General features: G+C 34.0%; 1 protein-coding gene across 2 annotated transcripts in view; it reads right to left on the reverse strand.

Annotated features, from left to right (window-relative positions):
* Positions 1–10,942: 10,942 nt before the first annotated feature.
* Positions 10,943–18,421, reverse strand: part of XPO4 (exportin 4) — a 71,746-nt gene continuing 64,267 nt past the window's right edge. For both annotated transcript variants that reach the window (XM_034410066.2, XM_087894689.1), the window contains 7 exons: positions 18,101–18,394; positions 16,431–16,611; positions 14,543–14,661; positions 13,797–13,927; positions 12,294–12,411; positions 11,443–11,535; positions 10,943–11,154 (listed from right to left, as the gene is read on the reverse strand). In XM_034410066.2, the coding sequence (XP_034265957.1) occupies positions 10,957–11,154; positions 11,443–11,535; positions 12,294–12,411; positions 13,797–13,927; positions 14,543–14,661; positions 16,431–16,611; positions 18,101–18,394 (1,134 nt within the window). In that variant the 3' untranslated portion in view covers positions 10,943–10,956. The remainder of the gene's footprint in view (positions 11,155–11,442; positions 11,536–12,293; positions 12,412–13,796; positions 13,928–14,542; positions 14,662–16,430; positions 16,612–18,100; positions 18,395–18,421) is intronic.

Below are 18,421 nucleotides of genomic sequence, written 5' to 3' on the forward strand. Positions count from 1 at the left end.
TTACATTTAAGACAAGGCCATTTACAGGCACACTTCTAGAAAAGAGAAGCAATGGCCTTGAAGGACTAGAAGTGCCTACCAAAGCAATGAAATGATCGGATAAAATGAGCCTGAGCTGGGGCCAAGAAAAAGTACCTTGAGAAAAATCTCAGAACATGAACCTGGGAGGAGGTAGTGTACTGTAGACTTGCAAAATTCTGGAATTAAGCTTTACAGTAAAAATAGTATTGATCTATATGGCAATGGTTTCCTAGTCAGGTCTGTCTTGCAGGACTAGCAATATTATAAAATGCCCTTTGTTTCAAATAGAACAGTCCAGTGAAATGTCAACTATCTCCCACCATTGACTTCTGACATTCGCTTCAGATTGAAGCTGAATGAATGCTTATCTAATCTGAATTTAAAATTTAATTTGACGTTTACTGAAGTTTATACTTCTCTATGTCAGGGGTCTCCAACCTTGGCAACTTTAAGACCTGAATTCTGGGAGTTGAAGTCCACAGGTCTTAAAGTTGCCAAGGTTGGAGACCCCTGCTCTATGTTATACTATGACTATTAAATAATTGAATGGCAGACTGGTCAGCCATATTTTAGCTTAATGTGTTATGCAAAGCCCATTTGTGTAATTAATAATTTGTCCAAATTTTTTTTGGTCAGGGGTGTATGCTCAAGTCAGTATTAACATTTGGATCTGGTGAGTGCCTTGAGTAGTCCTTGCAGTTTTCTTGGCAAGATTTTAGAAGTGGTTTGCTATTGCCTGTTTCCTAAGATGGAAAGACAATGACTGGCCCAAGGTCTCCCAGCTAGCTTCATGCCTAAGATACAACTAGAACTGTCTCCTGTTTCTCATCAGACACTTTAATCACTAGCCCAAACTGGGCCCCCAAACTTGTATTACCATGATGAAATTAACTAAAGATATAGTTAAATGTGATAGATGGGCTTTGCAGAGAATCTCCTGCAATTTTATCTTAGGAAATGAACAAGTATACATTGGATTTTTGATACATGTCAATTAAAAGCCTACAAATAAGATGCAGTGCTGCAGGAATAGAATGAGATTTTCTGTATACTCTAACTCAGTTATAGGTTTATATATAGGTTATAGGTATATATATCTAACCTATATATGTTAGAGCACAGGTGTGAAACTTGCCACATCACGTTGCCGACACCTGATGTTTTGTGACATTTTTTTCATTCATGGAGCTGGGGTGGACGTGACCTGTTTATGATGCATTTGGCCCGTGGGCTGCCAGTTTGACACCCCTGAGTTAGAGTAATCACAATTGGGACTCACAACTTGGACATTAAACAAGGCAGTTGCTAAGTGAAGCCATGACTCTGCTTAAATCTTACTTCAACTTTCCTTTCCTTTATAGATCTGCAAAGGAAGTTAATGAGAGGACTGTTTGCAAAGTTAATTTTTTTTATCACTGTTGTAACTTCAAACAGACACAATATAAGATACACTAAACAAGGGCTACCAAATTCCTAGATGCTTGTTAGGGCTCTTTCATCTGCAGAATCACTAGAGTGGAAGCAGAGAGGTAGAGATTTCTGTATCTTTTGGTTGCCATCAAATAGTTATTTGCACTGTTGCAATCTAGACCTGGTAGCCCCAATTGTTTATTTAACGGGAGATGTTTTTCTACCATAATCATCAACGAAAAATTCAGAAGAAGAAAAAGTTATTAAGTTGATGTTTCGCACATGGCACCATGATTATAGTGCTAAATGTGCTTGCCTTTGAAATGTTAGATGGCTGCAAGAAATTACTGAGTACTGTGGAAGAATAATCCCAAACTAAATTCTGAGAAAAAGCAAAAAAAAAATAAGGTCTTTATTTTTAAAAACAGAACTTGAGTAAATCTACAGTTGTTTTTTTTTAATCTGTTTGGAACATGATTGAAAGCCAGTATTAAAAATGACAAAAATAAATGCTTTCAAAATTATTACTTGGTAAGATTTCAAAATTCTGCATGTACAAACTTGATGTTATAGTAGACTAATCAATGAAATATTATTGCATTGTTTGGAACTACTTTTTTTGGTATGCTAGTATTGACTGCAGGTCACATCATAAACTTCTTTTGTCTTCTGGATTGCAGTTTTTGAAAGTAGGGACAATGGGATCCTTAAATATGTTTTGGATACCCAGCTTATTTCAGGATGTTTTCAGGAACATTGTGACTGCAGTGTCCTTGCTAATTGGATAGACAGATACAATATTGGGTGATAGATTTAGATGTGTGATACTGGAGAGCAGTGACAGTGATACAATGAGACAACAATATGCAAGAAAACAAAACTCTGCTTCTCCTGCATTAAAATACTGTAGAATCAAACAGTTCTAATAGACTTATTTTCTTTATAATATGGATTTCTGGTGAGATTAGAAACATACCTTTCCTTTAATTTTCTCCTTTTTTTAATTACAAGTTTTAACAGCATTAATGTAAGATCTTAACCACTATGATACATCATTTGTATCTTCAATAAACCATTATGAAAAACACATCTATACATTAACAATTACTAAATAGATAATTTAAACTTTCCTCCAGGAACAATTTCACTTGATTTAGTAAAATATATCAATCATGTGGCCCAAATCCCAGTTCTGGAAGAGCAGTATGAGAGACTGCTGCATATGAAAAATTAAGATTTCCATTGAGCATGTATGGAATATCCTGTCTATTACAAAGGAAGAATAAATGTCTTGTTTTCCTACTAAATGTTCTTCCTAGCTGGCTCAATCCAGATGTGTTGAGGCTACATTCGATGCCATGCTGTGGACACTATGAAATTTATAGAGGCAGTAAAACATCCTTTCAACCCAACAATAAGTTCAGAATCAGAAGATGTAAATTGAGCAAAACCAGGTAAAACAGAAGTGAAGCCAATATTTAGTTAACAATACATCTGGTACACCATCAGAGGTTCCCAGGAGAAATGATAATACAGTACATGAACCTACATTTCCTCTGATCTTACAATGATAATGTTGGAAAGTTAGGCATTTGAGCAGTATTTGCCACCTTGCTCAGTGCCGAAAAGGAAATTAAAGCTCCCCGAGACAGGTAATTGTGCAATCTGTAACACTTCAAGTAAGAAGCAACCCAATACCTTTGTCACTTTGCTCCATTTGATAGGATTAAAAAAATAATTGGAATCTGACTTACGGTGATTCAAATTCTTCATTCCAGGTCTTGCATTTTGACTTTCTTTTATGTAACACTTCAGAAAGAGTTTTGCAGTCTTCAGAATTTCAGCAAGAAAAGTGCTTTAGATTCAGCTGACAATGCTGGATCCAAAATACCTTTCCAACTCTGAATCTGAAGACTGTGCAGCTCTTATTTTAGATATTTGAAGACTGTTATATCCCCCACTCTTCTAACATTCTCCAATTACTCATTCCAGTTTGTCTGCATCCTTCTAAGAGTGTGGGGTTCACACAATATTCAAGAGGGTCTGACCAATGCAGAACAAAGTGCAACTATTATTATAGTTCTGTTGATATACTGTAGCTATAATTACGTTTGCCTTTTTAAATAGTCATATCATACTGTCTCACATTCATTTTATAATAAACTGCTGTGCTGTACCAAGATTTTGTTAGATTTTATACAGTAGTCATAATAGTGCAGGATGGATGACAGGAAAAAAGATAGTTGCTTTGCTGTGGTGTAGTGATTTTCAGGAGGGTTACAATTATTTTGTTCTTTGCTTCCTTCATTCTGCGTTGCACTGTAAGCCCTATTTATTGACTATCTTCACATTACATCATTCAGAGATTGGCATTCAGTCTCTTTATCACAAAAAACTCTATTTCTTGACAGTACTTCATCAGGACTTCCTTTCTGTATAACAGACTCTTTTTCATAATTATTTCAAGTATCCATACTTTGACAATTTCCTTATTGACAATGTTCACATTTGACTCTATTCAATTGGTTGTCCCTCCGCCCAGTCTGTTTTTCTGATTTACCAATATCTTTTCACATTTTGTTTATGTCTTAAGGTATTAAGTATTCTCCTAAAATTTGGTTAGTGACAGATTTGAGAAGCATCTCTTATTTCTTCACCCAAATTAATAAAAATGTTGATGTGTACAGGACCCAGGGCTAAATTGTGTGGCATCTACATAGCATTTTACTCTAATTTGATGATTGTGATTTTTATATCAACTATATGTGACCTGTACTTCCTAATTTGCTAATCAGAATGTCATGTCAAATGCTTTTTGGAAGTCCTGGTTTACATATAGCATTCCCACAATCTACTAAGTAAGCTATCTCATAAAGTAATGGTCAAGATTTAATTGATTATGTGCCATCAAGTCATGGACAACTCTTAGAGACCACACAGATAGATTTTCTCCTTGACAATCTGTCTTAATGCGGTCCTTCAACGGTGCATTTATTGCTACTGTAATTGAAATGGGTCAAGACTTGATGCTGATATATGTTAATTACCACATTTAATGAACTACTCCCCAAAATCTTTCCACATATTAATGTTAGATTAACCTGTCCATAATTTGTCAAATTCTCCTTTTCTATTTTTCAAGAAAACGACAATTATCCTTCTCCAATAATCTCAAAGGTAATGTATAATTATTTAGCCAAACCATCAGCAAATTATTCTCAGTACATCCTATTCATCTGTTCTTAAAGATTTAAATAATTTAAATAAGTGTCTCGACTATATTTCAAGCAGCCTCAAATTAACTATCTGCTCCTTCATCCTACTGTCTGCTGAAGAAAATAACTTAAAATAGCTTTGACTCTTTGTTACCTATTAGGTAAATATATAACTTAACTTCATGAACTTTGGAGAACAAAAACATTTAAAAGTAAATAGACCTGTTCATCTTCACATTAAATTAACCCCCCCTTTTTAAAGTTCTAGCTTCTAAACATAATTTGGCTATTTAAAATATGCAGATTAAAATATTCCACTTCTAAAAAGAAGGTATCTACAGCAACTTTCTTTCCTGAGTCAGTAAAATTTTGTTTATCAAAATATTTGCAAGACAATTCATTTTCAACAACCATAAAGTCACAAAAGTGCGTTAACAGCTTTAAAGCAGTCCGAAAATATTTTGGCCAACAGTCTTTCATTAAGGATGGATAGAAGAATGTAAGAATTCACTGCCAGTAGTGCTGATGTTGTGAGATTTTCCTAAGAGATTTCTTAGAAATACAGCAATAGTTCAAAAATAGCAAAACATTGTTTAAAAGTAATGGAGCATAACAAGCAGAATGTACAGTAGAAACAACAATATTTAAAACAGCATTGCAAATATATCTAGTAGGGGCCAGTGAAAATTCTTCCCCCAACCATTTTGCAGTGGGATAGACTAAATTAAGATCCCTTAGTTCAAAGAATCAGAGACATAATCAGACAGTTTTCTTTGCAGTTTTCTTTCTTGTAGTAATTACCCATCTTTCAACAGATACAAACTATGTAAGTCATATAATTCCTCAGTCTTTTTTGGTTAAAAGGCAATCTAATGCACTTTAGAATTGAAGACAAACCTTAAAAGAGATCATATAAAAAGAAGGATTAGATGCAATAGAAAACAGTTGGAATTTTAACTAAACACATTTATGCAATGAAACATTTAATGAGAACCTGCCCCTTTTTAATAAAAAAATTAAAGTACTGAAATTCACATATTGAAGCACCAAGATTATCATTTACATTTACAGAGAAGTTTTCAAATGCAATTCAAAACATTTATTCTACTTTCTAAACACCCACTGTCAGTTACAACTGGTTAAGATTGCAGACCGCTTTGAAAAACAAAATTATTTCTTGCTGTTTAACTACCTTCATGATTTTCTTTCTTTTCTTTCTTTTTTTTTTTTTGACCAGACTGCTTTATTTGGATAGCAGGTGTATTAAAAAATGAAAGCATATTAAAAATCCAAATCCAATCATGTAAGACAGCACAAATCTGTCTCTTTACATAAAAACCATGACTTTCAAGTTTATTCCAGATCTTATTAATTTAAAGCAAAATTTCATTTCAGACTATCTGTGGCTTTAAATATTTTCCATTGTACAAAAGGACTGGAATAAAGAGAGACTGACCTAAATCAATAGTAATTCTTGAGCTTAATAAACAGACAAATTATTAAAATTAAAAACGATGCATTTAACAGAAGTGTAGTTGGCAAACTCAACATTCCAGTTAAATTCTGAACTCATGTTAGTAAGATTCAGCCAGATATAAAGTTAATCTGAAGGATAGAAAATAAAGTATGTTTCAACTCCAGTAATTGGAATAATTCAATAATTTAAGGCTGTAATAAATAAAATTGACTGGTTGAATTTAATAACTGTTTTACTTCTTCCAAAAGTAGTAGTAAGTGAGAAGATCAAAATAGCATCAGTGATATTAATTATATTTTGCATGTTTGGTTATGGCTGTCTCCTCATTCTAAAAGTTTGGTTTACTAAGAGCAGCGGTCAAATTCATCTTGTATCCTAGTGATATTCTAAAGCAAGAAGACTGAATCAGTGCAAAACTGAATTCATTATTTTTATTTATCTTTGATAGAAACAACTGAAAAACCATTTTTACGCTTCAGAGCAAGTCAGCTTATAGTAAAAAAAAAGCAGTAATTGCACATGGACAAAACACAAAAAAATATTTAACAAGAAATATGTCATTCCCCAATATTCTGGCTTAAAAGGGTTTTTAAAAATTATTATATTATTTATATTACATTGAATATGGCTTCATTTTATGGAATATTCCAGCAATTCCAACTACAGTAATGAATAGTGGAATTATGGAACTCATGTAATCTCAAAACTGCCATTCTATTTTGTTTGCTTCAGACCAAGCTTTACATTTCTATAATAGCCAGTGACAATAATATTCACAGCACAAGGCTACGTGTGCCTATGCAAAAGGTTCACAAAATTCAATAGATTGCTTCCAATTGTGACTATCCGATTGCAATATGACTGCTGCTAAATCTTCAGAACAGTGACATACAAAGCATGTTGCACCACAAAAAGTGATATTGTACTTGCAAAATTTTGCAGACGAGAAAATTTGGAAAAATAGATTTTCATTACTTTGAGATCTGCTTTTAAAATAATCTTCAATGAAGCTGACTCTTAGAATAATGAGATAAACCCATAAATATAAGATGTTCAGCAGCTCTCAGATTAATAAAATGGAAAATGCTGTTATTAAATTATAGTTCCAATAATTTATAAGGATGGTATTGTTTTTCAGATGGAGTTCTTTTGCATGGTTTAAGTTCTGTTTGGAAGTCGTTCATTAGAGGAAACCACTCAAATCACAGAATGGGGATCCTACTATAAACAATTTTGGTATTATTGTGCAGATATGTTACTACTGTATATGTTTAACACCAATAATTGCTGGGACCAGGTTGAATTATTTCAATTTCTATTGTGATAAATTAGCTGTCAAATAGGGCAATTAATTTGAATTTTGAGCAATTTATCATTTTTTTACATTCTGTCTTTATATGTAAGTTGCATACATTTCACTAAATATAATAAATGGCAACCCAATACTTGAATTGCATTTTACCATGCTCAGATTAGAATTCCAGACATTCTCTTTGAAAAGCGTAATAGTACTATCAACACCCAAGATAAAAGCAAGGTCAGTTTATCTATGGTGAAAGCACGTGATTCATGTTTTATGTTTTGAAAATCTAGCAATAGAGCTGAATATAATTTGGAAGTAAATACAGAACAGCAATGGCTATCATTAGAAAGATATTCCAAGAAAATGATTTGCTCTGTCAAAGCATCATATTTGGTATGTCTGAATTATAAAGTTGTAGGTTGCATAATGGGATCTTACAGCAAATGTTTTTTTACTTTGTTTTCCTTTTCTCTAAGTTTCCCTGAAGGCGGACTCATCGGGGTTATTGAATATTGAACCAAATTCTCAAAGAATGTCAGCTAACTAAAATGCATTTTTTTTATTGGCTTCCATTGGCTTTGTCTGTGTTTTCACTAAAAGAAGTAGATCTGGACACAGTCTAGTACGGTAATAAGAGAGTTCTCCAGTGTGACAAATGTGTCTATGCTGCAAAGTGAGCTTTCAGAATTAGTAGAGCTAATTCTGGATTGTTAAAATGTCAACATTTAGGAGTGGAGATACATTGCATTACATCTGGAAACATGTTGGATGGCGTAGGGGTAAGATAGTATTATTCATACTTTTAAAAAAATACAAAAACTGGAAAGATAACCTCCTTAGAAATTTCTAATGATTACAAAATTTCAGATAAAAATGTATTGGATAGTGTCCCTTTAATATAATATACATTTTAAATCGGGAAGCAAGTTTAAAATTGCAAATAATCCTTGACAATTTAGAAACAATCCACCAAGACCTGTTGTGCACCACCACCATTCATTTGTGCAGAAATCTGGAACAGAGTAATTTGAAATGAACCGATAATGCCCAGCAGGCCACTTAGCAGATTCTTCCCCAAACAGTCAAGAAAGTGGAATTCTTGAGCACAATTCATTGTTGCCTTGCAAGTATTTCCACTTTAAGAAAACTGTGCAAACTGGCTCTTCAATGCTTCCAGAGATAAACATTATGTCTCACATTTCCAAAAGTTCACATGGCACCTTTAAGCACTAATTTTATAAGCTAGTATTGTTGTTCACAATAAATGAGAGCTTAGTTACATCCTAGCAATAAATTGCCATCAAAAATAGGCAGTAGAATTTTGTTTCAACATCATGAGTAAAATTTTGAAAACAAATTGGTTTAGAAACTTAAATGTTAACAGTTTTAAAAGACACATGTAGAATTCATCATAATTAAAACATATAATTATGTTGGCGCCACAGGACAAACCCAATTTTTAAAACAAATCAGAAGCCAAAACAATTCCCTTATTCTACAAATAACACTAACAGAAAGAGATGGAACAATATAATTGAGAATTGAACAATTTAGGCTCAGTTCAGATATCATGGCAAGTTATGGATTAGTTCGTTAGGAATATGTGTTTTAAAACTTATTTTTAGGAGACCAACCAGTGGCTAAATAACCATCATTTGCTCAGCTCAGCCACTCATGCATACTAAATTAAATCAAGTGCAAAGAGTTTGTCACAGTATGTTCTGAAAGCCAAGCCATTTAGTTTGTAGAGATCTCTGAACCAAGCCATTCTTTATTGAACCTTTTTGTTTATTTATTCAAGGAAGCAACTTCCTCTAGCCAGTCTTCAGTTTTTGAAAACATTACAGTTCATAGGAAAGATTTACAAACCATAGCCCATCTTTCCCTTGATTTCTGATTGTGGTTTAATGAGAAGGAATTAAAGAAGTCTTGGACCCTTATAAAACTCTATAATATTAAAGATTTCAAATCATATATAAATAATTATGGGTAGTGTGATTAAATGGTGAGATGAACAGCTCAAGACTGGCACGGAATTGCAAACATGATGCTAGGATGAGGTGAGGGCTTACATTTCTATATAAAATGTAAAAATATTTATTTGTTAATATCCAATAGCTCAGTTCTTGCAAATATGAAGCACAAGATTCTGGAGACAAATTATCTCCTTCCTTCATTAAAAAAGGTTATTTTTAATCAGCAGCATACATATTCCGGTTGGTTTAGTTTGGCTTACAATTATGAATAAATGTTCTGCTTCCATATTCTTGATATCCTGCCACTTTGTTCCCATGGCAACCTCCTATTTGGTGAGTGCAGGATGAAACCATACAGGTAATCTTACATAGTTAAAGTGCCAACACACCAAACAAGTGGGATCAGAGCAGCAGAAGACAGCACTATTAAATTTGACAATGGTGGCAAAATATTAAACCATGGGTCCATATTCTGAAGTCAAACATGCACGGCCCTTGCTAGAAGAGTTTGATGCTCGTGTAGTCTAGCCACTGAATCTAATGCCCCAACATTAAAAAAAAATTGTAGAAATCAATAATTTACATAATTTGAAACATTATTGCTTCAGCAAACAATTCAATCTTGAAATACACTGCAGTTGTGTATGACATGGGTGTGACTCAACAAATATTAAAAGTAAAGGTATACATTGATTTTTGTTTACACTCATAGACATAATACTCTCAACACACAAGGGCTGCAAACAGATACATGGCAGCTTAGTGCCAACATTCTAAACCAGTTTTGAAGATTCAAAGCTTGCCTTAGATAACTCACCTAACTTATTTCACCTATTTTTTTTGTTTTAAATTAAGGCAATGAAATGGCTACAGTTCCTAAAGTTCATTTCAGGGGAAACAAAAATATACACCTTTCTTCTTTCTGAACTTTAGGGCAGCAGCATATAATGTAAAAAGTTGTATTACACAAACATGCAACGCCAGGTTGATGTAAAAAAAAGCAAAAAAAAAAAAACAACCCCAAAAAAACACTAAATCCAAGTTTAAAAATATCATTTGGTGGTTTTTTTCTTCACTGGGTTACACACAGTTTTCGGAGAGGGAAAATAAAGCTTAGAATTGTTTTACAGTTCTGTATGTGTCTAAATCACGCACCAAAAAGGGCTTCTAGCAATAACAAAAAATATTATAGGAGTTGATTCATCACTACTTGAGGACTTCTGGGACAAGGCACTGATTCTTGGTTTTTTGTTTTTTGTTTACTGTGCCCATTGTCTATATGCACTTGTGGAATTCTTTTATTAAACATTTCAGTTTTTCTGTTTTTATTCTGTACAACATAAAAGGTATATGAGAGACGGTGGCTAACACATATTAGCAGAAGCTGATTTTAGAGTTGACATCTCCTATTCCACTGCTCAAAACTTCCAGGCTCTCTGAAATTTGAGATGGCTGCAAAAAACCCAGCAACAGGCATTTAAGATTACGTCAGCTTTCAGCATTTTTCAGTGCATTTTGCAAAAAGGGTCTAAGTTAGGCATACAGTTCTGGTATTTATTTTACACAGAGAAGACCACCGACATTTGACATAAAGTCTTCTAAACTTTTGAGGAAGGCCATCTTCTGCTTACGGTCCAGCGTAGGCGGAGTGCTGCTTGCAGTAAGTTTGTTGAAAGCATCTGCTAACCGCTGGTAAATTATGGGATCTTGCTGACTTGATAGTAAAGTTTCAACTAATTCAGAATATTCTGCCTGTAAAGAAAATAATCACATTTATATTTCAGAAGAAAATTTATTAGTAAAAATTAACTCTGTGGAATAATATCAAAGGCTTCCTATAGACTGACTTGTTAACAGAATTACAATTTAAGTATATTTCCAATTTTGGATGCAAGGAACATTTCTTTAAAGTTAAAAGATAGTGGCTTCCCTCAAGCCATCAAGTTAATTCTATCTGACTGTAAGATTCAATTATAGATCTCTACGGCCCCTAAACATTATAGAACATGGAAGAGATAATGACACTATAAAATATCATACCTGATGCAAACATACTAATGTATAAAATGCTTCCCCTGCTGCAGCTGTCATCTCTGTATTGTGCTTTTGCAGTACCAGCATATCAAAAACCATCTAAAATGTAAAAACAAAACTTTATATCCTGACTTTTGAAGAAAAAAATTGTGCTAAGATGAAAGTGACAACTGCTTTGTAGAAGCCTGTGTTTTAAGATGAGGACTAAAAATTAACTTTCAAAAGAAATACGTAATTACTTGCAACAATGTGTAAGTTAAAACAGTGTTATCACCATATAACAAACGAAGGGTAAATGGCTGAAGCAGAGACCCCAATCTATCTGTTTAATCATGTTAAGAATTTTTAACTTCCTTACTAATATAGTCCACTCCCATGGGCACAAAACAATGAATTTTCTGGTGGAAAAACTGGGTACTTTTTAATAGTAGATTACTTGGGCTCCTCAGTAACCAATAATCTAAACATATAAAAAAGCAGGATTAATTTTACAAAAACTGGCATCAAATGTGGTTTTAACCTGATTACTGGCTTGCATCCAAAAAGCTCCTCTGGCAAGAAAAAGTGGTTTCCAGTAAGTAATATGGCATAAGGTTTGTTCTCAAAGCTTGTTGAAGGATCACTAAGGCTTCTGCCCCTCAGCCTCTATTTCCTATTTTGCAATATTGTATTTGCCAATACAGCACTGTGCAAATGAACTGAGCTGGAATTCCCAAAATTCTCAGCAGCTGGGTCAAACATGCCATCCCACCATTGGGGAAAGCTGCCAACACCAACGATATTACACGATGGTGTTGCTCTATGCTGAAATCCAAGCCACAATATTAGACAGTAATATATGGAATGGTGTCTCTTACCTTAAGAAAGTGTCTTGTTGCTAAAAAGAGGGATGACTCTGATTCCTGTGTTTTTGCACATTGTTCTGCTAATGGTGTTAGAGCTTCTAAGCAGAGCTGGCAAACATCTGAACTCATTCTGATTATTCAAAGTCAAGAAATATATTTATTCCTTTGGGGGGTATTTGGAAATTATACAGTATGTCAGGAAAACCAGTAAACAGAACTTAAAAATTGCCATTTTCCTATATATTTCAAGCTAAGATTACCACTAAATGGTTGAAATTGGTTCCTCCTCCACTATTTCTTCCTAGAAATTGCTCTTATTGCATTTCTATGTTTTAATCAAATGTAACTAAGGAAAGTAAAGAGGGAGAATTTAGGGCTGAAACAAATAATCAAATGTAGAGGGCCACAACAACTTGTAGCAAATGAGCACAGAATATCTAAATATTTTTACATTAAAATGTTAGTGAATCTAGAAACTGTATAAGAACAACAGATTCCATCCCTACAAAATTATAAAAGTAGTTTTATTTTTCGTATCGGGGAATTCTCATAATATTTTAAATGCTAGAATACTCTAGCAACAGGCTTAAACAATCTGGTGCACATATATCCTGGTTCCTTACTGGTAACAGGATGGGAAAGTTACAATAAATGAAGAACTGCTTCTCATTATACGTATACGTATAATGAAGTATACGAAGTATACGTTACTTCAAACAAAGAACATGCAAAACCTGATGAAAGATTGTATTAGATTCTCTGCCAAAATAAAATAAGAAATATTTGGATTCTCTCACATAAAATAACTTTGGTAACCAAAAAACCACACAATGCAAATGTTCAGGTAAGTAATCAATAACTGAAATTCTTGACATTCTTAAGGCTTAAAAGGGTATACCGTATTTTTCGGAGTATAAGACACAGCTTAGTTTTTGGGGAGGAAAATAGGGAAAAAAAAATCTGCCTACCAGGTATTCATATGGCTAGCGTCCTTAGTCTGGTCAGCTTCAGCACATTAGTTTGCTGGTTTTTTATCCCCTGCTTGGGGATAAAAAACAGCTTGTAAGGCACAGCTGAGAGGAAGCAGCAATGAGAAAAGCAGGCAAAGTGGGGGAGAGATCGCTTCACTCGGCTACTGCCTAGTTAGGACTGAAAAAAAGCTTCTAAAGAACAGCTGAGAGTCGGAGCAAAGCATGGAGATCCTTCACTGCTAGCGCCTTGTTAAAGCACAGCAGAGAGTCCAGGGAGCAGGCAAAGCTGGGAAGATTGCTGGCTAGTGCCTCATTATTGCCTTGTTAGGGTTGAAAAGAAAGCTTCGAAAAAGCTACATTCGGAGTATAAGATGCACCCAAATTTTCAGCCTCTTTTAGGGGGGGGGGGAAAGGTGCACCTTATACTCCAAAAAATACGATATATCAAGTATACAGTAATGTAATGATTTAAAGAAAGAAAAGTAAAGGGATCAACTGAATAAGTCCTTTCCCTGCTCCTCCAAAATAAGATCTTAAAGGATACGATGTCATCCCCAATTCTAATGAATACATAAGGCTTTTAAACAAGTCTTCTGGAAGCTGTGGAATTTTCTCAGGAAATATTTCACAAATAAAAGTAATTAGTTTGTAGTACTGATTACATAGTGATGGAAACTATAGAAGGAAAAAGTAAATAGGTTCATGTTAATGAGGCTTCTTAATAATTACATTTGAAGAATGCAAAGTAATGTCAGGCATTCAAAATCAAGGGTTATTAGTTTTATATGTTTCACAATTTGTAATACATATATAGTCCTGGGTTTTTGAGGTCAATACAGAATTAAAGCTGACATATTTTTGTAATTCATTGCCCATTGTTGAAACCATAGATCACTTATTGTGATAAACTCTGGTGAAGCTGATTTACAATTAAAGACTTCTGAAAATTGTAACCAAAGGGAGGTACCATGCATGTTATTTCCTCAGTCTCAACCTAGTATATTAACTACTTCATTACACTAATTCTCCAATACCAAACTATTCCACAGATGGCACTATTAACACATTTAGACAGTACTAGGTTTAAAAGGCTGTTTAAAGGCAGGCATGAGCTTGGCTGAAGCTCTGAGTTAGTGCCAGTGGCCATTTTCAGTCAGCCATGAGAATACTGGTAATAGTAGAAAATCCATGGTCATATTTAGAGACACAATATTATAATGATTAAAATTTTTGGAAGAACTGTCAAAATTCCCCATCTCTTTCTGGAACCCTGCATGCCACTGTACATACCTTTAACAAATCTTGGGACATTAAAGGCAGGATTAGATTCACTCCATATAAGACAACATCTGCTGCCGATACGGATCTGTTTGTTGCTTGCCCAGGTTCATGTCCCCTAAATACTTCATCTAAAAAGATGGGGAAGAGGGGAGAAATATAGGAATATAAGAACAAATTCAACTATCTGCAAATATTTTCTGAACACCAAGCTTAGTGAGCGTGAAATCTTTCATAAATTATTAATTCAAGTAATTGGAATGCAGTGCTTGAATCTCAGTAAGGTGATGCCAAACGTAACTTTGCCTTCTGCAGTTGATCTTAAAAACCTGTTTCCTTTAGAAAAACTAAACAGTACAGGGAGGCGTATTTAAATTATACCTGCTTTTTTCTTATTCTTCTTTGGATTCTGAGGTGGATAAAAAGACTCAGACATTCAACAAGAAAAATAGAAAATCAATTTTAAGGTGAAAGAAAGCCTGAAATTCTAACAAAAACTATAAAAGATATTTTGTAATCTACTATAGTCAAAATTAATGTACCTCTAGACATACAATTATAAGATATATACATTTCAAACTTCAATTTTTTAAAGTTTTTTATTTTATTTTATTAAATGTTGAAGATCAAAGTACAATCTAGACGAAAGAAAGAATGATGGAAAATAAATTGCTGAATAAGATAAAGTTAAAATATGTGTGAATAGATGTAAATAGTAAGAAAGGATCACTTTGAAGTAGCTGTAGGGAAAAGTGTTATTTTTATAAATGTTGTGTGTTTGTGTCTTGTTTTCAAACTTCAAATTTAGATTTGTCATAAGGCAGACCACTTTAATATATTTTAAAGCAATGATTCACTAATGATCTGCTTAACTTCTAATTAAACGTATCTTCTTATTATAGTTCAAAATGTACAAGATAAAAACCCAAACAGTAATCTTATTAGCAGCCACAAAGATTTGGCTGATAAATGAATATAAAATTCAATGAAAAACTGTGCTTACAATGAATAATTATCTGCTTAGGGAATGGTTTCATATATTATAAACAGACAAATACAGGTTTACCAATTTACAGGTAGTCTTCAATCATCAACTGTGATTCCTTCCTTCCTTTTATTTAAATGTATATGCTGCCCATCTCCCTGATAGGTTGGAAGTCAAATTGGCCAGTAAGTGAAATGGCCACATGATCATCTCATGACCCCCCTCCCATTCCTGCTCTTCCTGATGAGGTTGTCAAATGAACAGGTCCTGCCTCAGGCCTCCTCCATTTTGAGGCATCCCATACTTCAATTCCTGCTCCTTGGGGTCGCCACAGGCCTTGGGCCTGCTTCCCAAGCCACTGGACCTCACACCCTTCCACCTTTGGGGAGCTAGGTGGAGGGGGTGCTGTATATCCCCGTGGTCAGTTGTAAGGGTGAATGACTGCAGCTGCCATAACTTTGGAACCAAGTTCTAAGTAGCTTTTGGGGGGATCTGTAAGTCATAAATCAAGGACTACATGTATCTACTATACTCTATAATTAGTATTTATTCATGCCATTATGCAAATGCTTCAAAAAAATTACTTTTTAAAAAGATATTTGACTGCCTACTTTTCTCAACAGGTTGCTTAAATTCTCCAATATTAGTTTAAGCATTCCGTAAAAATACAAACAATATAAAAATCAGGAAGGCAATAAAAGATTGGGGAAAAAAATTGAAAGCCACTGAAGAGCCAAACAGGAAAACATCAAAAACTGTTTGAATAAATGCATCAGTGAACTAAGGTTTTAACTCTGAAATTTAAGAGAGCGAACCAACAGAGCTCTGTTATTTGTTCATTACATACTGGTGTCAAGAGATAAAGAGCTCTTTAAGTTTCATCCATGTTATTTTCAGTTCTAAATTTCTCCCTACCTGTATCACTGAAATCTATAAATTCTTTTGAAAGTAAGTTAGTGAGAAGCTCCATAATGAGAAGAAGATCCTGGTATTGGTCCTCTTCTGCTGTAACATCTATTCGTTGTCTACCTAAATTATTCTTGGAATATACTTGAAGTAGGGTCAGACAAGCTTCATATAAATTCATGGCTTTAGACTGCAAATGAAAAAAAAAATAATGAAAAAAGAAAAGAAGGCTTAATGAAGGATATACATTTGCTAGAATGTACTTATTACTCAGGCCTTGAAACCACTTCAGTTGCAACTGATATTAAGCAGAATATACTCCATTTATAACAAGGGTTTAAAACAATAAAATAACAATTCTTAATCATTATAAATCCTATTGCTCGAAGGAAATAATCTCCAACATAGTAAATCACATTGTCAGGCATACATTTAAGCAGTGTAGAATTTCCATTGTATAGTTATAACATTTTGTTGGAAAATCTCTCTTGGTATTATTAATTTTTCCATGTTTAGGAGCCCTGTGGCTGGAAGAAGTAAGCAAGTATCTACTATATCTTTAACAGTTAACATTGGGGCGTACACCTTCTAAGTTACAGCTACTGAAGCAGTAAGCATTCTATTGATGAGAACCTGTACAGGTAGTTCTTGACTTATGACCACAATTGAGTTCAAAATTTCTGTTAATAAGTGAGGCAGTTGTTAAGTGAGATTTGTCTCAGTTTATGACCTTTCTTGCCACAGTTGTTAAGTGAATTACTCCAGTGGTTAAGTTAGTAACATGGTTGTAAAGTGAATCTGGCTTCCCATTGAGTTTGCTTGTCTAAAGGTCACAAAAGATGATCATATGACCCTGGGACATTGCAACCATAATAAATATAAGCCAGTTGCCAAGCATCTAAATTTTGATCACATGACCATAATTACTGCAATGGCTGTAAGTATGAAAAAAGTCATAAGTAACTTTTTCAATGCCATTGTAACTTTGAATGATCACTAAACAAATGGTTATAAGTCGAGAACTACCAGTACAGTAGAACCTTTGGTCACTACCATAATTCGTTCCATAACTTTGGTCGCAAACCGATTTGGTTGTGATCTGAACCTAATTTTGGAAATTTGGCACTTACAAAAAAAAGTGGTGTGGAAGGGGAAATTGGCCACAAAAAAAAAGTGAATTTTTTTGGTTGAAACCCAATTTGGTCGTGGTCAGAAGCGCTTGCGACCAGAGGTTCTACTGTATTCTTTTATACATGGTCAGATTCTCCATTATCTGACAGCACACAGCCTCATCACACAGATGGTCATAAAATAATGCAATCAAAGCATGAGACGTAAATAATATCTAACCCAAACCCTCTCCAAATGGACAAATCAGCACAATGGTGAAGGAAAATATTCTAACAGAAACAAATGCATCATGTCATGAATCATCAACTCTCGGTTTTAATTCAACCTAACTGATAATACTAAAAATGTTTAGAAATTCCAAGCTCTTCAAAAGATTCTTCCAAAATATGAAAATGCTTCAATTTACAGAGCTCAATGATTTCTGTTATTAGAAATAAAATACAAAAAAAAAGGCTTTAAAGGTGTGAAAAGAAACTGATATTACTGTACAGATATGTACATTTCCAGCATATATCCTATATTTAGAATATATTTTTAAATTTATTTACCTCTCCAAGATAGCATATTTGTTTATGTGCAACTTCAACAAAAACTTCTATAATGAGGTTAACAGTCTCTGGTGTATTCTTGTACACCTCCATTAGTCCAATGCAATTTGTAAGGAAGTCCATCAGAAAATTAAAGAGAATTGCTACATTGTCTATCTGGGTAGCCTCAGCAATACCACAAAGTGCTTCTAAGGTGGCAGTAATTTCCTGTTTCACCTCCTCCTCCTGGCAGATTTGTTGGAAGTTTTCTTGGTTTATCACATTTAAGAATCGTTGTTGCAGTGGCTGAAGAACCTGCAAAACAAAAATAAAAAGAAGTAT

This window comes from Pantherophis guttatus, chromosome 5 (genome assembly GCF_059756535.1).
Source record: "Pantherophis guttatus breed Tessera chromosome 5, ASM5975653v1, whole genome shotgun sequence".
NCBI classification, from domain to species: Eukaryota; Metazoa; Chordata; class Lepidosauria; order Squamata; family Colubridae; genus Pantherophis; species Pantherophis guttatus.